The 26494-nt window shown below is 43.2% G+C and overlaps 3 protein-coding genes across 4 annotated transcripts in view; 2 read left to right on the forward strand and 1 right to left on the reverse strand.

The window, feature by feature from the left end:
* Positions 1-284: 284 nt before the first annotated feature.
* Positions 285-5357, reverse strand: slc38a11 (solute carrier family 38 member 11). The gene is made up of 9 exons (XM_058081948.2): positions 5226-5357; positions 4975-5040; positions 4785-4891; positions 4638-4717; positions 4478-4548; positions 1145-1306; positions 968-1080; positions 665-796; positions 285-599 (listed from the first exon to the last, which is right to left on the reverse strand). Exons 2-9 carry the CDS (start codon positions 5036-5038, stop codon positions 360-362), a joined length of 969 nt encoding a protein of 322 aa, XP_057937931.2. The 5' UTR covers positions 5039-5040; positions 5226-5357; the 3' UTR covers positions 285-359.
* Positions 5358-9288: 3931 nt separating this feature from the next.
* On the forward strand, positions 9289-16962 carry grb14 (growth factor receptor-bound protein 14). The gene is made up of 13 exons (XM_058081949.2): positions 9289-9431; positions 11847-12003; positions 12152-12273; positions 12345-12419; positions 12506-12643; positions 13054-13164; positions 13232-13327; positions 13780-13842; positions 14264-14380; positions 14469-14538; positions 14608-14695; positions 16290-16383; positions 16490-16962. The coding sequence occupies exons 1-13, from the start codon at positions 9342-9344 to the stop codon at positions 16634-16636; spliced, it is 1368 nt and encodes a 455-aa protein (XP_057937932.2). The 5' UTR covers positions 9289-9341; the 3' UTR covers positions 16637-16962.
* A 2563-nt stretch (positions 16963-19525) lies between these two features.
* Positions 19526-26494, forward strand: part of fign (fidgetin) — a 73202-nt gene continuing 66233 nt past the window's right edge. Inside the window, exon 1 of one of the 2 annotated variants that reach the window (XM_058081884.2) lies at positions 19526-19768. In XM_058081884.2, coding sequence (XP_057937867.2) covers positions 19738-19768 — 31 coding nt within the window. In that variant the 5' untranslated portion in view covers positions 19526-19737. The remainder of the gene's footprint in view (positions 19769-26494) is intronic. The other variant, XM_058081887.2, reaches the window with a different exon arrangement.

Raw genomic sequence — 26494 nt, forward strand, 5'->3', positions numbered from 1 at the left:
GATGACCCTCTGTTCTGGTCGCCCCGTGAGTGAGATAGAAGTCGGAGTTGATGATGGTCACATTATTGTCAATTTTGACCACCTCAGGGTAAACAGGCTGAAGAGTCAATTGTGTTTTCTGTAAAAAGATTTAGGCCGATAAAAAGCAAAAATGAATGAGTTTTGCAAAGGTTTTGATAAAAAAAAATTAGCACATTTGTGAGGTTGCAAATGCTCAACATCACAAATACTTCCACGCACCATTTGTGAGCACTAAGGTGATAAGAATAGGAGTCAATCATGTAAACATTACATAGCGTATACGCTGCATTGCAATATGCTACAATAGGATATTATTATCCAGTAAGTAAGTCAATCAGTCATACAGGTGCTTGAGTAGCAGAGACGTTGGCATCTGCACAGTAGAACATCTCCACCCCGTGTGAACAGTCTTGGGGGTTGAGACCCGCCAGCGTCAAGCCAGTGACCATAACAAACACGCCCAAAAGGATAAAAATGGCGGCAATCAACCTATCGCTGTGATACCAGCGTCCGGAGCACAGCTTGAGGTAGCATGCGGAGGGGAGGATGAAGATCAAAGGTGTGGCACTCACAACGCCCTGAGAAGGACACCAATCAGATTTGAAGGTTTGGTAGAACACCAAGAGAAGAAGTCATGACTCACATTCAATGCCAGGACGATTCCCAGACAGTCGTAGGCCAGCGATACGGCTGTGCAAACCGCGACGATGACCACAGTCACACATACGTGCTCCACTGCCGACAGCGCCCGACCGCAGACAGCGTTGCCGATCACCTGACCACAGAAGAACATTCATTTCTCTTAACGTCGCATCTCATGCTTAGGGTTATCGTTCTGATACCAAGTCAACAGACTCAGTATCACCTTTCACTTCATTGTGATGTCAATTTTTCTAGTGCAGATGAATCATATCATAAAAAGTATTGAAAGGTGGAGATAACATACCTCTCTCGTAACAAAACATTCCAGTGGAAATGTTGTGATGATGCTGAGGCCAAAACAGAAGCGGCCAAAGGTTGCCAGGTCATCATCTCTGCAGTAGTTTTCAAATATGTCTCCTTTGGAAAACCAATACCAGGTCAGCGTTTGGCCTAAAGGTGCACAGACATCAGGGCCTTCTACCTTGTGTGTGTCCCGTGAAGGTGACGTAGCCTCCCAATGCAAAGGTGGCGCTGATGATGAGCGACGAGCCCACCGAGATGTGAGTCACCCGAGTCCAGCTGGCCAGCGTGGGCGGCTCCAGAGACTCGTAGATGAGAAAACTGTTGTGGTGACAGATGAAGGCTGGAGAAAAAAAACATGAATGAAAACAACGATGGGCGGCACGGCGGTCTAGTGGTTAGCGCGCAGACCTCACAGCTAGGATACCAGGGTTCAATTCCACCCTCGGCGATCTCTGTGTGGAGTTTGCATGTTCTCCCCGTGCATGCGTGGGTTTTCTCCGGGTACTCCGGTTTCCTCCCACATTCCAAAAACATGCTAGGTTAATTGTCCATAGGTATGAATGTGAGTGTGAATGGTTGTTTGTCTATATGTGCTATATTGGCTGGCCACCAGTCCAGGGTGTACCCGCCTCTCGCCCGAAGACAGCTGGGATAGGCTCCAGCACCCCCGCTAAGTACACAATATCAAGAATCTGGTGTTCGGGGCATTGGCCTATGGGGCTCGCCTGGGCACAGCCCCAAGACATGACATGGGTCGGCCTCCATTGATCCCACCGCCAATGGGCGGGGGCCAAAGGGGTCGGGAGCAGAGTGAGCTGGGTGGCAGCCAAAAGCGGGGACCTTGGCGTCCCCTGTCAGAAGGAGTTTCTACTTCTACCTCTGGGAGAGCTTCAACCGTGTTCCGAGGGTGGCAGCAAACCGAGTCCGGATGGACCATATTCGGTGCTTCCATTTTTTGGCCCAGTAGGACTCTGGAGGCAGCTAACAGGTACCAGCAGCAACAGGTCCTGGTTGTGGAATTGTGGATCACCTCTTGGCAGGGTCCTTGAGCATTGAGGCTGTATTTTGTGGACTTGGAGAAGGCATTCAACCCTGTTCCTCAAGGAATTCTGTGGCTAGTACTCCGGGAATATGGATCTGGTTCTTTTTATGACTTTGTTTTGCATTGCTGGCAATAAGTCAGACCAGTTTCCAGTGAGGGTTGGACTTCACCAGTTCTGTTCAAAACCTTTATGGACAGAATGTGGAGGTGATGTGGTCCTGCTGGCTTTATCGAACTCTGACCTTCAACTATCACTGGATTGGTTCGCAGCAGAGTGCGAAGCGGCTGGGATGAGAATCAACACCTCCAAGTCCAAGTCCAAGTCCATGGTTCTCGTTCAGAAAATGGTCGCGTGCCACCTCCGGGTCAGGGATGAGATCCTGCCTTAAGTGAAGGAGTTGAAATACCTGGGGGTCCATCTAGGTTCCTACCCTTACCTATGGTCATGAGCTTTTGGTACTGACAAAAAGGACACGATTGTGGGTACAAGTGACAGAAATGTTGGCTGGGATCTCCCTCAGAGATAAGGTGAGAAGTCACCTGGGAAGTGTTGCTCCTCCGCCATGAGAGGAGCCAGATGCGACGTGGATGGACTAAATTAGCCCACATTATTGCTGGTCATCAGCGCGGTCTTTGGTGGTGTAGAAGTTTTATAATTCATACATCATATTGCTGCTTTTCGCTCCTTCTTGCTGTTCAGCATGTGTCTTTCCTCAGGGCCACTGCTTGTCTTTATGATGAATAAAAGCATGATTGCCTCTCTTCTCTCTCTCTCTCTCTCTAAATGAAGATCTTTTTCTTCTTGAATCCCTTCCAGCAAACATCCTTGACTGCATGTTTCACCATCAATGCATTCTTTCATCAGCGCTGATGGGTCAAGTGGTGATTTAAGGAAATGATTATGAAAATAGTCTTGAATGAAATTGCTAACATGAATAGTTTGTTTTGTGCTGAAAGAGAAAAGGATTTCATCTTGTCTCGATTTGTACCTTGAGTTTGGTTAGCATTATACTGTTTAATTGAAAGATTGTAATGAATTTATACTGACCATCCGTCTATTTTCTATGCTCTCGATGCAGCCTGTCTCAGCTGGTTTTGGGTGAGAGGCAGGGCAGACCCTGAATGGGTCGTCAGTCAGCCAATTGCTGAATGAGTCGCTGTTTATTATTCCTCTTCATGAGGTGAAGAATGACTCTGGGCATGTTTGATGCCAGTGTTTCCTGGAGGCTAATGGGAATGTTGCTGAAAATGGGTCTGCAACTTATGTTCATTTTGGTAAATCCATCCCCAAATGTTCTCAATTGGGAAGACGAAAATAGTGACATGATTCCTTTGGAAGTAGTCCTTTGTCAAGTGTCGAAAAAGCCAGCCAATACCACACAGACCAGGGCCTTCAGTCATGAGTTGCCATTTGACGCCCCTCTCAACTACTTTTCTACCCCAAAAGACTCGTAATTGGCTCTGGACATTTCTCCAGGCTGAACCAAGAAGACACGATAATAATCCCGGTTGGCATCCGCTGCACTTAAAAACTGGTCGAACGAAGAAAGATTCCTACTTTTAAAAGTTGATAAGATGTTTTAAAGTCATGTTTTGTGGTTCTGGACTATTTTTCTTCAGTGAGTGAGGGGGTAAAAATGTCTCTTTTTTAGTAGAGGTTGCCGACCCCTGGATATATGGGATAGGAAGTGTTGATATAATAATAATGCACTTCAGCCAATAAGGAACTTGACTAACAAATAATTCAAAGCTATACAAGCTCCATTTATTGACTTTTTACTTCTCGTTTACTTCTCGTTCTCATACATGGCGTATCTAGTGAACTGTGTGTCTGGTCACACCCCCAATATAGCGTACATTAGAGGTCTACACGACTGTGCTTTTCTTTGGACGCCCCGCCCCACAGCCGTGGTGAGATTTGAGCGGCCAGCCGTCAGCCAGCTGAACAAGCGCAAAAATTAAATGACCTCTTTTCAGCTCAAGATAGCATAAATTGTGTGAAAAAGATGATATAAGGAAGGATTATGGACAATATAGGTGACCTTCCAAGAAACAAATGAGGCTATCAATATTAAAGATCATTTTTACAATTCCAGAAGGTGCACCTCAAGTGTCTTCTGCAGCAGTGGCTTGTGCAAAAGTTCTGTTGAATGTTATATTTAATGGTGAAATGTTAAGACGTTCAGTGATTTTTTATTATCTACACAAATTTATATTAAGACATTTGTGAAGAACTATCGCGGAAAGCAAAAAGTCTTAAGTTTTCCATAGCCGTGGCCACAGCCATGGCCATGTTCTTGAGATTTCTTCAGCCCGCCCCACCCCGTTAGCCGAGGAATCCCGCCAGCTGTGGGGCTAGCCGCTCCGTGTAGACCTCTACCGTACATCTCATACATGGCGTATCTAGTGAACTGCACGTCTGGTACCCCGATGTACAACATATATGGAGATGAGGTGTGGTCAACTCACCAGAAGACATGACACCAACGGCCTGGATGGCGTTCCATTTAGCAAACATCCAAGCATCCTGTGTCGGGGGGCTGCAAGCAAGCGCAGATACTGGTATTGATCCATCAAGATAACACTATCTGATTAGAACCACTTTTATATTAACTGATGGCTTTCGTACATTTGCGGTGCCAAGGTGGCCGCCCTGGCGATGACGATGAGGAGGATGACGATTGTCAGCAGCATGGACAGGAAGGACGCCTGCCAACATACGCACGGTTTACAAGACGCACGTTCCAAGCTGATGTTGCACAATCAAAGCGCTCACTTTGCCGAGCTTGTTGATACGTCGGTAGAGCGAGAGCGGCAGCGTGCAGAGCAGCGTGCTTGCCAGGATGACAAAGTGGCGGTTGGCCAGGAGGTGCTCCGGACCGACTGCAACAAAACAGGAAGCACCGGTGGTACTGTATGCGGCGTGCGTGGCAGTGGTGGTGTGACAGCATACCATACCAGCATACCTCCAGGGATTCTCTGAAATACTTTGGTGAGCGTGTCAGCGGTGGTGATGTTGTAACTGATCATCGCTGAGGAAGAAACACAAAGCAAAGTAAAAACAAAGTAAATCGTAACGAAATTAAAAATTAAACGAAACCTGCATTGACAGCCCGGCGGTGAAACAAAATATTCAAAAGGTATTCGGCAAGTCAATCAAGCACCCAAAATGACATGAATGAGTCCAGGAAGGACGTGTCATTTTTCGACCACTCACCAATGAAGGGATACAGGAACTGCAGCGCCGATAAAAGCACAAATCCTGGAAAACCAAAGGCGCTTTGCACCAAACCCTGGTAGCTGTTGGCTCCGGACACATGACCTCCTCGAATCAGCAGGATGATGGTGTAGTCTGACATCACAATTACACACCATGGTATTAACCATAAACACATGGAAGAAGAAGGAAGGAAGAAGTTACGGTACCTGTGATGAAAGCAATCAGGATCAAAAGCAAAAATCCCAAGGGAAGTCCTGCTTGGTTGAATGCGTACGGCAAACCTGCTCATGACAAACACCATCAATGGCAGCCATAAGAGTAAATGTTCTGCTAGGAATTCCACCACACAAACACTGGAGTTGCATATCACGCCTGCAGGGATGGGGGTTGGTTGGTTGCGTGACCCAGCATTGAGGTGGGGGGTGTTGTGAGGGTAAAAGGGGGTGAAACAGGCGCTGGTCATATGATCATGAAACTTCCCCCCGCTTGCACGCCGCACTGGCATGTTTTGGTATGAAAGACGCTACTTTTGCACAGAACAATCATCATCATGCATGCATAAAAACATAACAACACGTGCATAAGTATGTTATGGTACTAAGATGATAAAACAATCATCATGCTAATAACAACACAGGCATGATGCTTATCATGCAGTCAGCACTTTCATTCCATTGCACACATCCAAACACCCTTACCTATCACACCGGATCCGATGATGGAGTTGACAAAATTAAAGCACGCAGATATGGTGGAATATCTTGTACCTTTTCCTGAAGGAATTAAACTTCCCGCTTCGCTCAACTGCAAAGCAAGAAAGCATCAGGTGACTGACAAAAAAACAATGCAAGACACGTGCGGCTTACCTGCTGATCCATCGGAGCACCTGCTGGTCCTTGCCAGTCCCTGATGATCCTGATCTCAGGACCTAGAGTCTGTAAATGTCAAAGCCATGCTGAAAAAATCTCCTTTTAAGACATCAGACACTTTTACAAAACATCGCAACGGCGCCCCCCGCAGGATCTGAGTGGAACCAAACAGAGTTTGACCTCCTTAAGTTTCAGTTCCTGACCGTTGGCTGTTGTGGATTTGGCATGATGGCTGAAATGCTGTAAAGTCAGCAAGCACGTGCTGGTTCAATGCAACCATTAATAAGACAAAAGGCCAAGTGTTCTCCACTCAGGCCATGCATATGACAGGATCAGCTCTCTTTCTCGTGTAAGAATGGAACAAAAGACTTCATAGGTCAACAACATCCTCGGTTAGCAACACAGACGCCTGGCAGGTGCACAAGACTTTATTGTTTTGATGAGAGCTACTAAATATTACCCACAGAAAACCTGTTTACCACCTTTTAAATATCCCTTTTAACATTATTAGAGCCCTCTAGACATGAAATAACACCCCTATAGTCACATTTACACTCCTATTACCCAATATAGTAGACATAATAATAGACAATAAGACATAGAAAACCTGTGTATTACCTTTTAAATCTGATTCTTAACCTTAGAGCCCCCTAGACATGAAATAACACCCCTATAGTTACCTTTGCACTCCTATTACCCAATATAGTAGACACAATAAGGGACAATAAGACATAGAGAACCTGTGTATTACCTTTTAAATATGCCTTTTAACATTATTAGAGCCCTCTAGACATGAAATAACACCCCTATAGTCCCATTTACACTCCTATTACCCAATATAGTAGACATAATAAGAGACAATAAGACATAGAAAACCTGTGTATTACCTTTTAAATCTGATTCTTAACCTTAGAGCCCCCTAGACATGAAATAACACCCCTATAGTTACCTTTGCACTCCCATTACCCAATATAGTAGACACAATAAGGGACAATAGGACATAGAGAACCTGTGTATTACCTTTTAAATATCCCTTTTAACATTATTAGAGCCCTCTAGACATGAAATAACACCCCTATAGTCACATTTACACTCCTATTACCCAATATAGTAGACATAATAAGAGACAATAAGACATAGAGAACCTGTGTATTACCTTTTAAATATCCCTTTTAACATTATTAGAGCCCTCTAGACATGAAATAACACCCCTATAGTTACCTTTACGGCCCTGTGATCCAATATAGAAGACATAATAAGAGACAATAAGACACGTTAGACATAGAAAACCTGCTCATGAACTTCTATATACATTTGTTTAACATTAGAGCCCTCTAGACATGAAATAACACCCCTACAGCCACATTTATGCTACTTTTACCCAATACAGAGGACATACTAAAAGAAAATAAGACATATAAAAGCTGTTTCATGTGGTTGTGAATGTGATACAGGGCGCTAAAAGTTCCAGCCATCGAGTCTGGTGCTTGTGTGTCTCGGCCAACATGACAGTAAAAACCGCACTTCAGTGTGCATGTTTGGAGTCACAGAAGGCGGCATTCAACCATAAAACAGCTTGTGAAGGTGTGATGAGTGAAGCCAGCAGTGATGGAGGTCCAGTGGCTGTGTGTAGCGATGCTGATGGATGACAGGGATGCTGCTTCGAGTTGAAGGACTACATCTAAATCAACAATCCGCTTGAGTTCAAGTCAATAAATCTAATTCTCCTGCGCTGTTGAGTCGGACAGCTGAAATTGTAGTTCGAGTTGGGCTATTTTTATTCCGCTATCTTTAGTCCTTCCATCCATCCAGGGACATCGTCTACAGCGTACCACTCCATGTCCTCCATCATCTCAACTACTCTCCCTATCCTACACAACTATACAGTACCGCAGAGTACTATACAGAGTACTACAGAGTAGAAGGACAGGGTTCTTGCTTGGATCAGAGCCGGTCAAGGACAAGCAGTCTGGATGTGCTTGTGTTTTGGGAGAAGTGGAGACGGTCTTATCATCTTGGCTCCTTCATTCCCCTTTCAGTGGAGCTGCCTGATAAGTGGCACCGCCTGCACGTCTTTATGTCAATTTATGAGGAAAAAAAGTCCAAAATTTACTAGAATCAAGTCTTACATTTACAAGAAATCAAATTGTGCATTCATAAGAATAAGGTTTATGGTAAAAAATATCATAATTTATGAGAAAAAAGTTGAAGATGAACAAGAAACATTTGTAACATTACAGGAATTAATTCATTCATTCATTCATTTTCCAACGCTTTTCCCTAAACTAAACTAAAGGTCTCCTTGAAGTACCTTCAAGTAGAAGCCAAAGTCAGTTGGAGCTCCATGAAGCTTCTTGCCGGTGAAGATGGTGAAGATGTTGCATTCGCTGACGTCAGCGATCAACTGCAGATGCCATGGCTCCTGTCATATATTGTATATACTAGTATATTAGGGCTGTCAATCAATTAAAATATTTGATCGCGATTAATCGCATGTTTGGTCCATAGTTAACTCAGAATTAATTTATATTCATTCATTTTCTACTTCTTTTTCCTCACGAGGGTCGCGGGGGTGCTGGAGCCTATCCCAGCTGTCTTCGGCTGTCGCCCTGGACTGGTGGCCAGCCAATCACAGGGCACATATAGACAAACAACCATTCACACTCACATTCATACCATACAATTTGGAGTCGCCAGTTAACCTAGCATGTTTTTGGAATGTGGGAGGAAACACACAAAGATAAATATATATAGAAATGTGTATATATATATATATACACAATATATATAGAAATGTGTATTGTGTTATTATTATTTTGTTACACATACATTTCATTTCACATTCACTGTGTTATTTTTGCAAAGGCAGAATCTCTGATTCCATTGTAGTGTATATATACAGTATGTGTACTTTATTACTATGATACTCCTGACTGAGGGTACTGATCAGCGCAGCATTGATGAGCTATGACAACCCAGAGCTGGTTGAGGTTTGTTGACATGAATTGTGTTGCCCTGGATGGCCTTGCATGTAGAAGTAAAAAAAAAAAACATGTTTGCAGAAAGAGCAGCCCTTCTAAAAGCTTTTACTTTTCCAAGGACAAAGGAGGAGTTTGTGTGTTGGGGAGGAAACAAGATGCGCTTTCTCACAAGATTGGACTGCCATGCATTTCATGCAGAATGGGATCAGTCAGCAAGTACTTGTTCCTTAGAGTACTAGTACTAGCATCCTGAGCATGTTTACATGCTGTGTGGGACCGAAGTCTGCAGCATGAACTTCCGCGCCAGAAGAGCAACCTTGCCAGCCATCACGCCTCTTTGTCTGCACAAGCGGGTAGGAACCCCAAACCTGCTATTTTGTTTCATTTTTTTACCTCACACTCATCAAGTATAGTATTCCTATCAATATGAGTATGACATGGCTGGCATATTTCACATGCATTGAGTTATAGCTCGGGGTATAAACAACAGGAAGCAATGATAAACTGCATATTTGCATCCATCAACATTTCAAGCTAAATGATGACTGAATATGTATTTGCCAAACGCTTGTAGTAGCAGCCAAGAATGAGCCATGAAGGATTGCGTTCAAAGACACCACGTAACTTAAGCTGAGCTGATGTGTATGAGCGTAGTTGGGATTTCCGGGCATACATCAATGCAGCAAATTCTACTTCCGCCGTCAGAGTTACGTTAGTCTGCGATGAGAATAGTTATATGATAGTGTTATATACAGATACAGTACGTGTACTATGATAATGTACAGTACATAGGAGAATAGGAAGTACATTGTGTTATATGATATGATACAGTACGTGTACTATGATAATGTACAGTACATAGAAGAATATCAAGTACATTGTGTTATATGATACAATACGTGTACTATAATGTACAGTACATAGAAGAATATCAAGTACATTGTGTTATATGATACAATACGTGTACTATCATAATGTACAGTACATAAAAGAATATGAAGTACATTGTGTTATATGATATAATACATAAAGTGTACTATGATAATGTACAGTACATAGAAGAATATGAAGTACATTGTATTATATGATATGATACAGTACGTGCACTATGATAATGTACAGTAGAAGAATATGAAGTACATTGTGTTATATGATATGATACAGTAAGCGTACTACGATTATGTACAGTACATGGAAGAATATGAAGTACATTGTGTTATATGATATGATACAGTAAGCGTACTACGATTATGTACAGTACATGGAAGAATATGAAGTACATTGTGTTAAATGATATGATACATAAAGTGTACTACGATAATGTACAGTACATAGGTGAATATGAAGTACATTGTGTTAAATGATATGATACATAAAGTGTACTACGATAATGTACAGTACATGGAAGAATATTAAGTACATTGTGTTATATGATATGATACAGTAAGTGTACTACGATAATGTACAGTACATGGAAGAATATGAAGTACATTGTGTTATATGATATGATACAGTAAGTGTACTACGATAATGTACAGTACATGGAAGAATATGAAGTACATTGTGTTATATGATATGATACAGTAAGTGTACTACGATAATGTACAGTACATGGAAGAATATGAAGTACATTGTGTTATATGATATGATACAGTAAGTGTACTATGATAATGTATGGTACATAGAAGAAGGTTCATTGCTTTACTCTTTTGCTGTAAAATGATTGTATATGTATTTCCTTAATATTATTACTTTATTATTATTACTATTTACTATTATGACTTTATTCTCAGATTATTTTGGTGCATTCTCAACAAACGACTTCTCTTTTCTTCCATCTTTTGTGTATATTTTCCTGTTGAATTGTATTTTGACAATGTGCCGAGGGCCAATGGCCACCATGGCCCCCAGGCTGCACTTTGGACACCCCTGATAGATAGGATATCAGGCAGTAAAAGAAATATTTAGGTTAGTGTATTTGTCTAGACAAAATACAGTGCTATATGTTGATATTATTATTGTCATCTTTTGCCCAATAATAACAGGAAGTGTTGTACTTCCTAATCCATCTTGTGCTGTGCACGTTTGGGTGAGTAATTCCTGTGCATGTCAGACCTGGGATGTATTTTATGGACCAGAAAAGGGTAGTTTGCTTTGTCGGCGTCTTTGTGAAAGTCTTGTGTGCGGCGACACAAAGCTGGAGGCCACCCCCCCCCCACGCCCCCGCCTTTCCTCCCCCCCTCCCCCAGATAGCGGCAGCTGGGGGTTGGGGGCGGGTTCAAGGTTAAAGCAGGCGCGTCTAATTGGCCGCTCCGTCCCATCCTTGAGATTATTTCAACGGGAGGGTTCAGCTGTGAGGTTGACGCTGTTTGTCCCGCCGCCTAACATGCAACATCATGTTGCCATCATTTCATCCAAAAGGCATTTTTTTTATAAACAAAGGTATTAATTTCACCAATTATGTTTTTACATCATCAATCAATACAATGGCGGCAACTGCAAAGGAGCAACATTTTATTTAAATCAATTTCTTTTCCATTATATTCTCATGTATCACAATCATCTCATCTACCCATCATAACATCATATCCTGCATAATAATGTAATATTAATTGTAATGTGTAATATTAATATCGTTGTATGGTAGGCGTGCACGATAATTATCGTGGATGTATCATTCTATCACTCGTGGAGCGTGTGAAAAAGAGCGGAAACAACCATGTTGTATTCATTTTGCCGATGGAAGGTTTGTGTTTTTGTGTTTGCAGGTGATTAAAATTTATCATGAAGATAACTCCAGCAGAGCGGTGGAGGTGCCCAGCGACATTGTCGCCCGAGATATTTGTCAGCTGTTTGCCTCCAAGAGCCTCTGCATGGATGAACAATGCCTGACCCTCTACGAGCACCTCACCCCCCTGGGCATGGGTACCCTTGCATGAGCTTCACACTTTCACAAATACAAAGCCTTCAGTCTATATATCAATACATATCTGATAAATATATCATAATATCATATCATACATAAGAAAGCGGGAAAGAAAATGATTTCTATTCACGTTGATGTGCTGAGCAGAGCGGATCATTGAGGACCATGAATCCATCATGGAGGTGACATCCTGCTGGGGGATGAACGCAGACAATCGGCTGCATTTCAGGAGGAATTACTCCAAATACGAGTTCTTCAGGAATCCTCTGGTGAGTTTCTAAGAATGCGTGATCCTCAGATTGTATGTGCCGTACAATAAGAATATGACCAAACATGGTAGGACTTCTTCCCTGACCACATGGTGTCCATGCCTGCTGAAAGCAACAGAGCGATGGATCCCTCTCAGCTTGTTCAGGTAGCAATCATCAATCATCAGTCATCATGTCTTCCAACTTATCCAAGCGTGACGACATACTGTATGTCTCCACCCGACCGACGCAGATGTTTGTCAGCTCCAGCACCTGCCCGGAGATCCATGGACACCTCCACAGTAAAGATGTAAGCAGGAAGTCCTGGAAGAAGTTCTACTTCATCCTGCGGCGATCGGGGCTTTACGTCTCCAATAAAGGGACTTCCAAGGTCAGTCACATATTATATTGTATTCTGGGGCGGCATGGTGGTCGAGTGGTTAGTGCGCAGACCTCACAGCTAGGAGACCAGGGTTCAATTCCACCCTCGGCTATCTCTGTGTGGAGTTTGCATGTGAACATGCATGTGAGTGTGAATGGTTGTTTGTCTATATGTGCCCTGTGATTGGCTGGCCACCAGTCCAGGGTGTACCCCCAGGGTGTACCCCGCCTCTCGCCCAATGACAGCTGGGATAGGCTCCAGCAACCCCTGCGACCCTCGTGAGGAAAAAGCGGTAGAAAATGAATGAATTAATATAACTTAATTCTGAGTTAACTGTGGACCAAACATGCGATTAATCGCGATCAAATATTTTAATTGATTGACAGCCCTAATATACTAGTATATACAATATATGACAGGAGCCATGGCATCTACAGTTGATCGCTGACTTCAGCGAATTCAACATCTTCACCATCTTCACCGCCAAGAAGCTTCATGGAGCTCCAACTGACTTCGGCTTCTGCTTGAAGGTACTTCAAGGAGACCACTTTAGCGTTGCTGCATTGAAAATGACTCTTTTGTTTGTGTCCTTTGTAGTCCATGACATGCGGTTCATCGCGGGACATGAAAGTCCTGTGTGCAGATGATGAACAAAGCAGAACGTGTTGGATCACAGCCATGCGCTTGTTTAAGGTATCAGGTTTTTGCGATAGTTCATTCGTCATTAAACATGTTGGATTACGGCCGTGCGCTTTTTTTAAGGTATCAGGTTTTTGCGATAGTCCATGCGTCATTAAACATGTTGGATTACGGCCGTGCGCTTGCTTAAGGTGGCTGGTTTTTATAACAGTACATGCGCCATTAAACGATACTGTGCATCATTCTAGTATGTTTTTGTCGCAGAAATAACTTTACAGCAACAATCTGAGTGAATGTTTCCCTTCAGTCCCAGCACAGGGCCCATGTTTGTGTTATTTAAAACATTTTGTTGACGATTTGACCCCTGGAATGGCTTTCATCTTTCATCTTCTTCCTGCTTGCTTGTGCTTTGTACTATTCTTTGTAGTATTCTACTATGTTCTATTTCTATCATATATGTTCCATTATAATACAAGCGTTGAAGAGCGTTGTTGTTTTTCTTCCAGTATGGGATGCAACTGTACCACAACTTTCTGCTGCCACCTCAAAAACAAAAACCTTCCCCGATGGTACGCACGCTTCTCTACTTCCTGACCTTGTCACTGTAACATTCCTGTCACTGCAATTGTGTAAAGTATTTTTCCTAAAGTACAAATAGCAAAGCTTTAAAGCTAGTATTTTTTAAAGCAGGAAGCTAAATAGCCAGCCCACCAGATTTGTGCTGGAAAACACTGCCCCCCCAGGATTTTCGTGAGAGAATTGCATGCATGGCACCATCACTTTTCCCAAATTGCACTCCACTCCTGTAGGGGGAGCACTCGTGCACAAACAAATGAACACACAGAAAACAGCGAAGTGATGCAACAATCTGTGTATTTCGTTCAGCACAAATGTTTTGTGCACACTTGTGTCCCAAATGTGTGTAAAGTGAAAGTGAAAGTGAAAGTGAAAGTGAAAGTGAAAGTGAGGTTTCCATGTGTTGCGCCCCAGAGGAGCATCTCTGAGAACTCGCTGGTGGCCATGGACTTCTCGGGCCAAGGGAGTCGTGTGATTGAGAACCCGTGTGAGGTTCTGTCCGTGGCTGTGGAGGAAGGCCTGGCATGGCGGGTGAAGCGCACAACCTTTACTCTTTAAGAGTCATATTTCCATGGAAAGAAAAGCACCTGGAATTCTGTTGTTTTTTTTTTTTTTTCAGAGGAAAAGCTGGCAACGTCTGAGCGCACATGGAAGCCCGTCTGCATCCCACACCTTTCTCGCCACTCCAGGTTGCACTTTGTAATATTTCACATGAATAATCACGTTCATAACAAACAGTGACTCAATGCTGCAATCAGCTGTCCATCTAGCTCAGCCGTGGTTCTATGGAAAACTGTCACGGGATGAAGCCCAGCGTCTCATCGCTCAGCAGGGTCCTGTTGACGGGTAGGATGCTCACTCTCACATGGGGATGGGGGGCTGGGTACCATACCATATTATCGGTGCCATATCGCTCTTGAGAAGCAGAAAGAAAAAAAACATCTATATTAGCATCTATATTAAAAGAACAGTAATATGAAATGTAATGGCAATATTATGGGATGTAATGGTAGCTACTTTTTACGATAGTCCCGTTCGACAAGTCTTCAACTCTAACCTCTGGCAGAGCTCCGCCTGCATCCCGGGGTAGGGCCGGGGTATTGAGTCCAAATGGGCCATATTCCATGCCTCCATTGCTGAGGCAGCTGATTGGACCTGCGGCCACAAAGCGAGCAGGTCCATTCCCAGGACCCAAACCCAATGGTGGACACCAGAGGTCAGGGATGCTGCCAAGCTGAAGTCCTATCGTGCATAGATGGCTTGTGAATCCATGCTCCTGATGGCCCCTTAATGCAGCTGAGGGCCAGAATTCAGCGTGAATTCGGTGAGGCCATGGAGCATGACTTTCGGTTGGCCTCAAAGAGGTTTTGGCAAACCGTCCGATTCCTCAGAAAGAGGAAGCAGCACCCGGTCCACACTGTTTACAGTTTGGACATACCTTCCATAGAGGAAGCAGAGTCAGTGGACACGTATGCAGACAGGTCAAATGATCCTCAGTGGCAAGGCTCGGGGGGGTGAACGAGTTTTGCCCTGAATTCCTCAAGGCTCTGGATGTTGAGGGACTGTCCTTTGAATTGGCAGACGGGGGTGGTGGTTCCCCCGGAGTGTGTGTTCCAACTATAGGGGGCCCACACTTTCAGTTTGCCCAACCAGTCTACATGTAAGTTTTCATAGACAGAATTTTTAGGCACAGCCGAGGCGTCGATGGTGGTCTGGTTCTGGGGTCTTAGGATCTCATCTCTACGTTTACAGGTTTTGCATCTGAGTGTGAAGCTTCTGGGATGAGACTCAGCACCTCCAAATCAGAGGCCGTGGTTCTCAGTCGGAAAAGGGTGGCGTGATCCCTCCGGGTTGGTCTTGAGGTTCTGCCCCAAGTGGAGGAGTTCAAGTATCTCGGTCTCTTGTTGATGAGTGACGGAAGGTGGGAGCGTGAGATCGACAGGTGTTCCCACCCTTAGAGAGGTCATGAGCTTTGGGTCGTGACCAAGATGGAGATTGTGGATACAAGCGCCCCAAATGAGTTTCCTCAGTAGGACCCACCTTAAGAGATCATGGGAGCAGCTCAGTGATCCGGGAGTGGCTCAGAGTAGAGTGGCTCACCCAGACCCCTCCCTGGTGAGGTGTTCCGGGCATGCCCAGCTGGGAAAAGTCCCCGGGGCAGACGGAATTCGGAATTGCTGGAGGGATTATGTCTTACGGCTGGCCTGGGAACGATTTGGTGTCCTCCTGGTGGAGCTGGAGGATGTGGCCGGGGACAGGAAGTGTGGGCTTCCCGACTGAGACTGCTGCCCCCACGACCTGGACCCGGATAAGCGGGTGGATGCGTCATTAAACATGCAAGCGTACTTAATGCGTCTGTGTATCATCATTTAAAATACAGGTGTTTTTTTGGTATTCTGATAAAAATGCATGATCTGAAGAAATATAATTTTGTTTTCAGATTATTTCTGGTGAGGGAAAGTCAAAGCAAACCCAATTCGTTTGTGCTGTCACTCTGCCACACACACAAAGCCAAACACTTCCAAATCGTACCCGTGAGTACTGCCAACACGCTCCTTCACCTCGCACGTTTCAGATCAATCAATCAAGACTATCCCGTTTGACATGTTTTTTGTTGTTCATCCTTGCATGACCTCGCAGGTGGAAGATGGAGGTGTCTTCTTCTACAGCCTTGATGATGCTCAGACGCGCTTTGCAGACTTGACCCAACTGGTGGACTTTTATCAGCTAAACCGTGGTGTGCTGCCCTGCACGCTCAAACAGCACTGCACCAGGACCACCCTGTGAGGACCACCATGTGAGGACCGCCAGGACCACCCTGTGACCCTGATGGGCCCACAATAACGTTCTTCTAGTTTCTGGACCATCTTCTTATATTATCAAATGAATGCCATGGTTTTTCTACTTCCAGCCATCGTTTGTGAACGTATGAGCGACAAATGACGTAGTTTATTTGTCATGCTAATGTTGGATTTGTTACCACAGGTTAGCAAACAAGGTAAGAATTCATTTTCATAATGAATACAGAGCGTAAACCTTCTATCTTGAACACAAATCATTGACATTATTTGGAAATCTAACAAAATATGACATCTGAAAATGTCACCAAAATGTCGTTTTTAGCATTTTTAAATATGATGATGAAAGAATGACAGCTAAACGGCTTAAAAGTCAACAAAACACATTTCAGCATTTGAAAACTATTAAAAAGAAAACATAAATAAACAGCCATGGATGACAGATAAGAAATATAAATAATATAAATAAGAATAGAATAGAAATATAATAGAATATAATTTCACACACCGTAAATAATCTATACAGCATATATTTGTATAATTATACAAATATAACCATGAATGATAGATGAGAAATATAAATAATACCAATATAGAATACAATTTCACACACCACAAATAATCTATACAGCATATATTTGCTGTAATAATAATAATTATTATTATATTATTGTTATCATTATCATATTTATAATGATAATAATAATTATTATTATATAATAATATAAAATAATAATAATTATTATTATTATTACACCGTATACGGCATTATATGTACATCTCGTGTACATATTGCATGTCCAGTTAACGCAGGGCGCCATTCCACCGTCAGGCCGCTAGATGGCAGTAAAAGCACGCCATTGGCTGCCTTCCAGTGTGGCGTTTTGACATTTCCATTGAACGATAACAATGACATGCATCGTAATCAAATGACAAGAACGTCATAATAATGGCTTGCAGTCATGAAGAGAGACTGATGGCTGTCAAGCACGTGGTATACCTTATGAGCCACAGCATTAGGCACACCTGATGTGTTCTTCACCTGATTTAACCCTACGAGGCCTTTCTCCAATGATGTTTTTTACAGTTATTAATGACTCATCCTTTCACTTGTGTGTGAGGAGTAAAAAAAAAAGCAAAACGTCTTGTCTGGAAGCGTCCGTGTGTTCAACATTAAGCTCCTTTGTTGTGCTAGAAACGCCTCTCCTTCACTTCAATAGCACCTTTTGAAAGCCAGCTCGCATCCAGAGGAGACAAAGTCTTCAATGCACCCCTGCTTCTTAGGTCTTGTGCTAAATGTTGTTTTGGATGTATTCCTGCCATTGATCGGCGCCTGGCTGCAGGGGGAGAGATGGCAGCTGGGAGAGAATGCGCTTCCTTTAATGAATTCATCCACAGCACCGACGGCCTGTGGACACGCACTCGCTCTTTCTCTCTCTCTCGCTCTGCTCCGGCTTGGCCCTCACGGACAAACCCACACTCTTCGCACCTAACACACACACACACACACACACACACACACACACACACCGCGTGGCGGTTAAAGATGGCGGTTAAAGATGGCAGCACACTTACGAGCACCAAACACAGAAGCCAAACCTTGGCTCACACCGCTGCAATATGAAAATATGTTTTCAAAGATCATCTATAAGACAGGACAGGACGGGAATCTGCTGCTAAAAATAAGCTAGTCAAAGGTCCTCTTTAAGACAATAGTGCTACACTGTTTTCAGGAATCCGCTACAAAAAAAAGATCCTCTATAAGACAGGAGTCCTCTGCTGATTTTAGGAAGCTGCTGCTAAAAATATGATAGTCAAAGATTCTCAACAAAACAGGAGCACTCCAACGTTTTGAAGTATTTACTGTCAATACTGTCATTAAGTCATTACTGTAAGTAATGAATGCTCTGCGGCAAAAAATAAAAACAAAATAATACTTGGAACTTTTCATTACAAATGTGTCATGTGATATGTCTGACCATTTGTTGCTAGGCAAACTTTACAGGTTTTACGGCCAATAATAATAGTCATTCATTCATTTTCTACCGCTGATCCTCACAAGGGTCGCGGGCGTGCTGGAGCCTATCCCAGCTGGTGGCCAGCCAATCACAAGGCACAATTAGACAAACAACCATACACACTCACATTCATACCTATGGACAATTAGGAGTGGCTCTTATCCTCACAAGGGTCGCGGGGATGCTGGAGCCTATCCCAGCTGACTTTGGGGGAGAGGCGTTGTACACCCTGGACTGGTTGCCAGCCAATCACAGGGCACATATAGACAAACAACCATTCACACTCACATTCATACCTATGGACAATTTGGAGTGGCTAATTAACCTAGCATGTTTTGGAATGTGGGAGGAAACCGGAGTACCCGGAGAAAACCCACGCATGCACAGGAAGAACATGCAAACTCCACACAGAGATGGCCGAGGGTGGAATCGAACACGGGTATCCTAGCTGTGCACTAACAACTCGTCCGCTATGCAACCCCAATAATTCATTCATTCATTCATTTTCAACCTCTTATCCTCACGAGGGTTGCAGGGGTGCTGGAGCCTATCCCAGCTGACTTTGGGGGAGAGTCGTTGTACACCCTGGACTGGTGGCCAGCCAATCACAGGGCACATATAGACAAACAACCATTCACACTCACATTCATACCTATGGACAATTTGGAGTGGCTAATTAACCTAGCATGTTTTAGGAATGTGGGAGGAAACCGGAATACCCGGAGAAAACCCACGCATGCAGGCTATACACCACTATTTTTTTCCCCACGCTTTGACCCCTGCAGTTGAAACAATGATTTTGCTCACATGTGGCTAAAAGAACTATAGCTCCCATGATGCTTTGAGTGTGGAACCAGGAAGTAGAGAAGTACAAGCTAGCTAAATGTGACATGTTTGGAAGTCTTACACAGCAATTTTGTGCCAATTGTTAAGTCAGTTTGATGAAGTGTAGAATTTGTACAGCTTCTGCCCGGACTGTTTGGACCGCTTTGACTGTTTGGATGTTGGACTTTGATGGAAAAAAGCGCCTCACGTGTCATCGTTGGAGCTAACATGTGAAGCTAGCAAGAAGATGGAAGATGGAGTACAGGTAGGATTCCAAGGTGTGTCTTTCTGCATAAAAACGCAACTTACAATGTGGATTTATATATATGTGCGGCCTATGTATATGCAAAATGACCCTAACCCTTCCCTTTCGTGTAAATGTGGTGCTTTCAATAGTCTGGAATTGACAGTATTTACGACTACTATTCGGGTAACATTAGCATGCGCGTGAGCCTTTAGAACCACTGTAGTTCTCATGCTCCGTCAAATAGTACTGAATATTCAAATTGCTAGTTTGACAGTTGTGTGTTTTATATGTAATCGTGTATATGTTTAATGAGTAGAGTATAATAGAGTATTATGGTGACAAAGTGTAGGGCGTAGCAGACAATAGAGAGTAGTTAGAGATTCCAGGAGAAATGAACATGGAAGAGTATTGATCGTATGATTTGGTGAGCGGGCTGCACTGCGCGGTTAAAGTGCTTTTTATTTGCCAATTATGGCCATTGGGTTTTTATGGTCATTGGCTAAACAATCATGTTGTCTAAAGATATTATTGCTGGGGTCACCGGGAGGTGGTGCAGATTCTCTGGGCTATTAAAAGTTAGCCAGGGAATGATCGGAAGACTGACTCATTCTCTAGCAGCTCCATGATACGCTCACACTGGAAATAAGAAGGTACATCAGCCATGATTTTAAGACTCTTCCTACTTTACCGTCTGCCTGCGCTACTTCAGTGTCTCGGAGCGCTGATGCCAAACGCAGCACCTGGGGGCCACATTGGACTCGCCGCATCGTTTCATGGGTTTGCAGAAATGTTCATTCATTCATTCATTTTCTACCGCTTTTTCCTCATGAGGGTCGCGGGGGTGCTGGAGCCTATCCCAGCTGTCTTTGGGCGAGAGGTGGGGTACACCCTGGACTGGTGGCCAGCCAATCACAGGGCACATATAGACAAACAACCATTCACACTCACATTCATACCTATGGACAATTTGGAGTGGCCAATTAACCTAGAATGTTTTTGGAATGTGGGAGGAAACCGGAGTACCCGGAGAAAACCCACGCATGCACGGGGAGAACATGCAAACTCCACACAGAGATGGCCGAGGGTGGAATTGAACCCTGGTCTCCTAGCTGTGATGTCTGCGCGCTTACCACTAGACCGCCGTGTTTATTAATTTATATGATTATTCATATTATTAATTGTCATATATATATAAATACACTAATTAATAATTCTAAAGACAGTCTTTTTTGTATATATTTTTTAAATTTAATTAAAAACATATTTAATTGTATTGTTAATTATTGGGATGATTCTTTCCTGTCTTGGGGGATAATACAGCCATGGTGTAAATGCTTGCAGTGTGTGATATCAGGCGTGATATCATCCAGCATCTGTCCTCTCAGGACCTTCCTTTTCGCCACAGCCTATTCCCTACGCCACCAGGGAAGGGAGGCGTGGCCAGATGCCGTGCATGTTGATGCCTTATTAGAGCGGAAAGTGGATCAATTAGAGGCAGACGTGGTGAATATAAGCGCACATTTCATGTACAATATCGGCCTTTTATCCCAAGATGACAGCGACGCATACGCATCCAGCCACATCATTAGGTACACCTACTACGTCACTAAGTCATGCTGTACAGTACTAAGTATACTGTATACTGTACAGCAACACTGTAGATAGAATAGCATAAAAATAATATATGTTTTACATTATTAATTAAGAATTATAATATTTAATTATTTTTTTCAAAATATACAAATAAAGGAATGTGGAATTATGAATTTTAATATTTAATTATAAATTGGTTTTACAAAATATTGAAAGAAATACAGAAATGTGGAATTTTGAATTCAAAATTGTCAGCAATATAGGTAGAGAAATATATTATGAACAATAATATTTCATTATATTTAATGTTTTTTGCAAAAAAAATACAAAAAGAAATGTAGAATTTTAAATTCTATATTTTTTTTACTAAATTTACATAAAGTAATATGAAGTTGTGGTTTATAATATTTAATTGAATTGTTTTTTTTACTAAATAGACAAACGTATACAGAAATGTGAACAATGTGAATTGTAATATGAAATCATTTAACTGTAAGAATTTTTATCATGGAATATACTGTACTATATTTGCATGCATATGCCATAAGAGGATAGTAATGATGTTTAGTATGTATACAGTATGCTAGTACATGATAAAGATACTCTATAGCATATGATGTCACGTAGTTGGAGAAAGTGTAGCGTATGTGTGTATGGTTGTGTGACGTTAGCAACAGGTGGAAGAAGCATTGTAATACTAATAATACTGCTACTCATACTACTACTACTACATCTCTGCATGTGTTGTTGCAGATCCAGCAGGGTTCCTCCGAGGCGAAACGCTGCAGAGCTTCTACATGTACTTGACAAATGCACATGGAGGACTTCCTGTTGTCTTTTTGTGTTGTTCAATGTTATCTTTCTAAGGTACCGCGTGCTAGCCTGACGACCGGGCTAAAGGCCGGGCGACGTGCTGATGTGATCATTGATTAGCAGTGCGTGTATCGGTCCTGTGTTTGATAAGGCCCATGTAGGGTCGCTCCACATACAGTGATACAGATATAAGTTCATCTTTGACTGCAGCACGGTTGCGATGGTGGTGGTTTGAGCGTGGAGCCTGACAAGACTGTGAGGGTTTGGCAGTAGAGTACAGGATGTGTTTGGGCAACTTCACGCATACTCCATAAGGCGAGGAGAAAATGCATCAAGGTCAAAGAGCAAATCTTAAGATGTACTTTCCAGCAGAATTAGACCGGCGTGAGCGCATTTGCACACGTACCTGTTTTTTTTCTCCTCCTCATTTACATTGTGTGCGAGTGACTCCTGAACAGAGTGGGAAGCCTCGTGGAAGAACCAGGAAATGGTCCATTTTTCACAGCGCGCTCAAGTAGAAGCAGAGCAGCCTATGTTGGCATTTCATTCGCCAATCGATGAATAACCCAGAGCGATGTTTTTTACTGTGGATTGGCAGCCATTGTGTGTGTGTGTGTGTGTGTGTGTGTGAGAGAGAGAGAGAGAGAGAAAAGGATGGGGGCATGGAAGAGGAGGGGATTCATCCTTCCCCATAGAATTACACACTGGTCAAAAGTATTTGCAATGCCAGGAGGTATTTTGAAAGAAAAAAAAAATCCAATACCATGGTGACCTTTTGCTGGGCATTTGCAAACACGTTGATTTTCCATATAATCTGGCTCACAGTCAAAATCTGTGTTAGTGGATCATCTTGTTGATTCTAAATTATGCTAATCTATTCTGCTTGTGTGCTTACTTTGATGTCTCTATTCACATCTTTTCTTTCCACTTTACCAGTCAAAGTGGCTCCCTTTCTATATTCATACATGCACTCATGCATTCATACACCTTTTCTTCATCATTTATTAGCAAGGGTTACTTGATCATCTATTGTTTTCATCAGCAAGGATATACTTACTGCTTAATGTACTTTACATATACGTCTACATTGTCTCAACAAAGCGCTGACACAGAACGTATCCTATAAAATGGCTGCACCATCATGAGAAGATGCTATGAACAGACACAAGAGGAATACCTCACCCAGACGTGGGACACCGGGTTGGACCCCCCCATAGAACCACTACCTGTGGGGACAAGCATGAGGGCAATGTTGAGGCCGGGTGCCTGCGCAATCTGGTCTTCGGCAGCCTAGGGACATGGAATGTCAGAAGGAAGGAGAGGTTGAGACATTCCGACTAGACAAAGATGGACTCATCTGGACTCATAATTTCAACAGTGTTGGAGCCCGTATAGAAAAGTCTCTAGAGGCCCCTACGTTGTGAGCATTGGTCTCTGGACGGAGCATAAGGTACAACTCGGGCTACCATGTCATATTGCCTGCTGACCACGACTGAGGACATGGAATGTCGGATGGTGGAAGGAATACGTTGAGGCCCTTCTCAATCCCAATGACATACCTCCCGAGGAATCAGAGTTTAAGGACATGAACGCAGACAGCTAGAGGTATCCCCGGAAGTCAAAACACTCCCCAGTGGCAAAGCTCCAGGGGTGGACAAGGTTTGCCCCGAGTTCCTCAAGTCTGAGGACTTGGCTGGCAGGTCTCTTCAACATAGCATGGAAGTCGCTGGTGGCATTATGGGACTGGCCTGGGAACGCCTTGGTGTCCACTGGTCGGAGACTGGGAAGTCTGGACTTACCCTACTGAGACTGCTGCCCCTAAGGCCTGGACTGGGATAAGCAGAAGAAAATGGATGGGTGGATCTGAGGGAGTTAGGATCATACCGGCAGCATCAGTATTGTACTGTATCCTACCAGTCAGGAATAGATGTTTTTATGGATGGTTTTTCCACCATTCACCATTCAAAGGTGGTCCTGGAATATAATCTACTTTACTGAAAAAGTGTCATAACGGTGGGTGAGTAGTTAGCATGTTAGACACACAGTCAGGACATGGGGAAGATGGATGGATGTTACATTGCATTATAGTAATACCGATATACAGTTCAGTGTTGGGGTGAATTGTCGAAAATTGAATAAGATGAAAATAATGATATTCTATGAATGTATTTAAGAGCTGACACTTTGCTGACTAATGCCGTCTCCATCAGTGACGGACGCCGCCAGGCGCGCCACACATGCCATGATATCACACCAGCCGCCGATCAGCCATTCATTCCACGGTGCGACACATTAATGGCACCGTCCGAGACAGCAACCGCAGGGAGCGACTGTTTCACGCCGAGAGGTGAGGCGATGTGGTTATCAAACACGTGTTCTCCTTCTCCCACCCCTGCTTTCATGACGCTGCCACACGGCTCCACACGATGTCGCCTGGCAACATTCATTCCCATTAAAAGCACACGGATGCTACTACTGCGTGTGGGTTGCACGCCATTACCAAACTAAAACATGATTTAAGGCTAGGCTGTAAATTACTGCAGATCATAGCACTTCCCATCAAGTACCATGCAGATACAGCACCTTGGCTTGCAATTATTACAACATCATGCATGATAAACACACCATACTGTAACATATATCTAGTAATAGCACATCATCATGAAAACAATCAGAAAATAGTTGGTCCTAATGCAACCCCTGTTTTTTGCTCCAAAATGGCAGACTTCGTATTTGTTTGGGAAAATGAGTTCTTGCGACTTTTTTGTGCATCCTGTTACAATTGACATCACCACCAAATATTGCGATGATCCATGAAACTGTTTTTTCTCCCCAAAATTTCAACTACTGACTGAATTTGGGGAGTTTGCGAGAGTCTGGAGACCCCTGAAATATCATTTTTTTTCCTCTCTCACACGCTTGCAAACTGTAGTGAGTTTTTATCTTTTCATGGGAGAAAAATAATAATAATCATGATAATAAATGTAGCAGTTTCAAAAGAGCATCTGCACCGCTATTGCTTTGGTTCGAGCTAGTTAGAGCACAGAAAAATGAAATAACACCCCTAAATTCATTTTTACACTCCAGTTATTCTTTCTTTACAATTTTTACTACAAGGGACGTAGCATAACAAGCTAACTAGTTAGCCTCGCCAATGTACCTATTTGAAAAAGTGTTTAAAAGGGAATTGAAATCATTAGCATCCTATCAGATTGCTAACACATAAAACTGGTTGGTGCAACTTTCTTTGGCTCCATTTGTACTGATTTTGTATTTGTGATCCAAAGAAAAGATTCAAGGTGAGAAACACAATTGAGTTCCAGAAATAACTGGTAGCAAAAAGGGGACGGTGTTGTTCGTGTCGATCTCACTGCCACACGATGTCTTTGGCAACAATCAGGTCTTCAGTGATGGTAAAAGTAACCTTAAATGTTCTATTTCCGCATGTAAAGCTACAGTGGTGTCAACACTATCACAGTAAAGGTGTACAAATGACTGCGCCTTCACTCCATCATCAGCGTGGCCTCACACGGCAGCAAGCAGGGGCCGCGGCGCGTCCTTCATCTCTAAGATTTACAGCAGCAGCAGCAGCAGCAGCAGCAGCACACCAACGCCAGAGAAACACCACATAACACACATGCATGCACATACACACACGCATGCACTCATCGTGAGCAAGCAGACAGCTTCATACGAGCAGGCCAACAAAGACCATTTGAAGCTTTTGACTATTCAGTCCAAGCAAAAGGTTTGTTTTGTTTGTGTTTACAGATTGCAAGCGAGTGTCAGTGCTACCTTTGCACCTTTCGTGTGTGCAGCAAACTCCCCGTCTGTGGCCCGTATTGTAAAACAAGTTAATTGAATCTCCGTCACAGAAACGCTTTCCAGATGCTTGCACACTAAAGGCACAAAAGCCGTGGATGCAGTAGGTGGAAAAGTATTGGACTATTTGGCTTTGCTCTGGTCACACATTTACTTGCAGCTTTGTACACTCTTTTCATTTAGCAACCCCACGATATTCCAATATGTTTTCAAAGGATTCCTATTTGACCCCGCAGCAGAGTTAGCCGGGCTTGCTAAATATACGCCAGGAAATCGGATATGGACACCACAACCGTGACCTCAGAAAGGCTGCACGCTAAAAGGAAAGGGATTCATCTTTGTGCTAATATATTTGTCCATCATGTGCTAAGCTAAGCACGGTTTAGCAACTTGCATCTCCCAAGTTAATTTCTCTCATGTCGGACCAAAGACACAAACATGGACGCCACCGGCGTGTGTGTGTGCAAAATATATGTTTCCCATGCATTCATGTAAGTCACATGCTAGCATTTTAGCTCATTTACACGTT

The sequence above is a fragment of the Doryrhamphus excisus genome, linkage group LG12 (genome assembly GCF_037039965.1).
Source record: "Doryrhamphus excisus strain RoL-2023G ecotype Guam linkage group LG12, RoL_Dexc_Guam_v1.1, whole genome shotgun sequence".
Taxonomy (NCBI): domain Eukaryota; kingdom Metazoa; phylum Chordata; class Actinopteri; order Syngnathiformes; family Syngnathidae; genus Doryrhamphus; species Doryrhamphus excisus.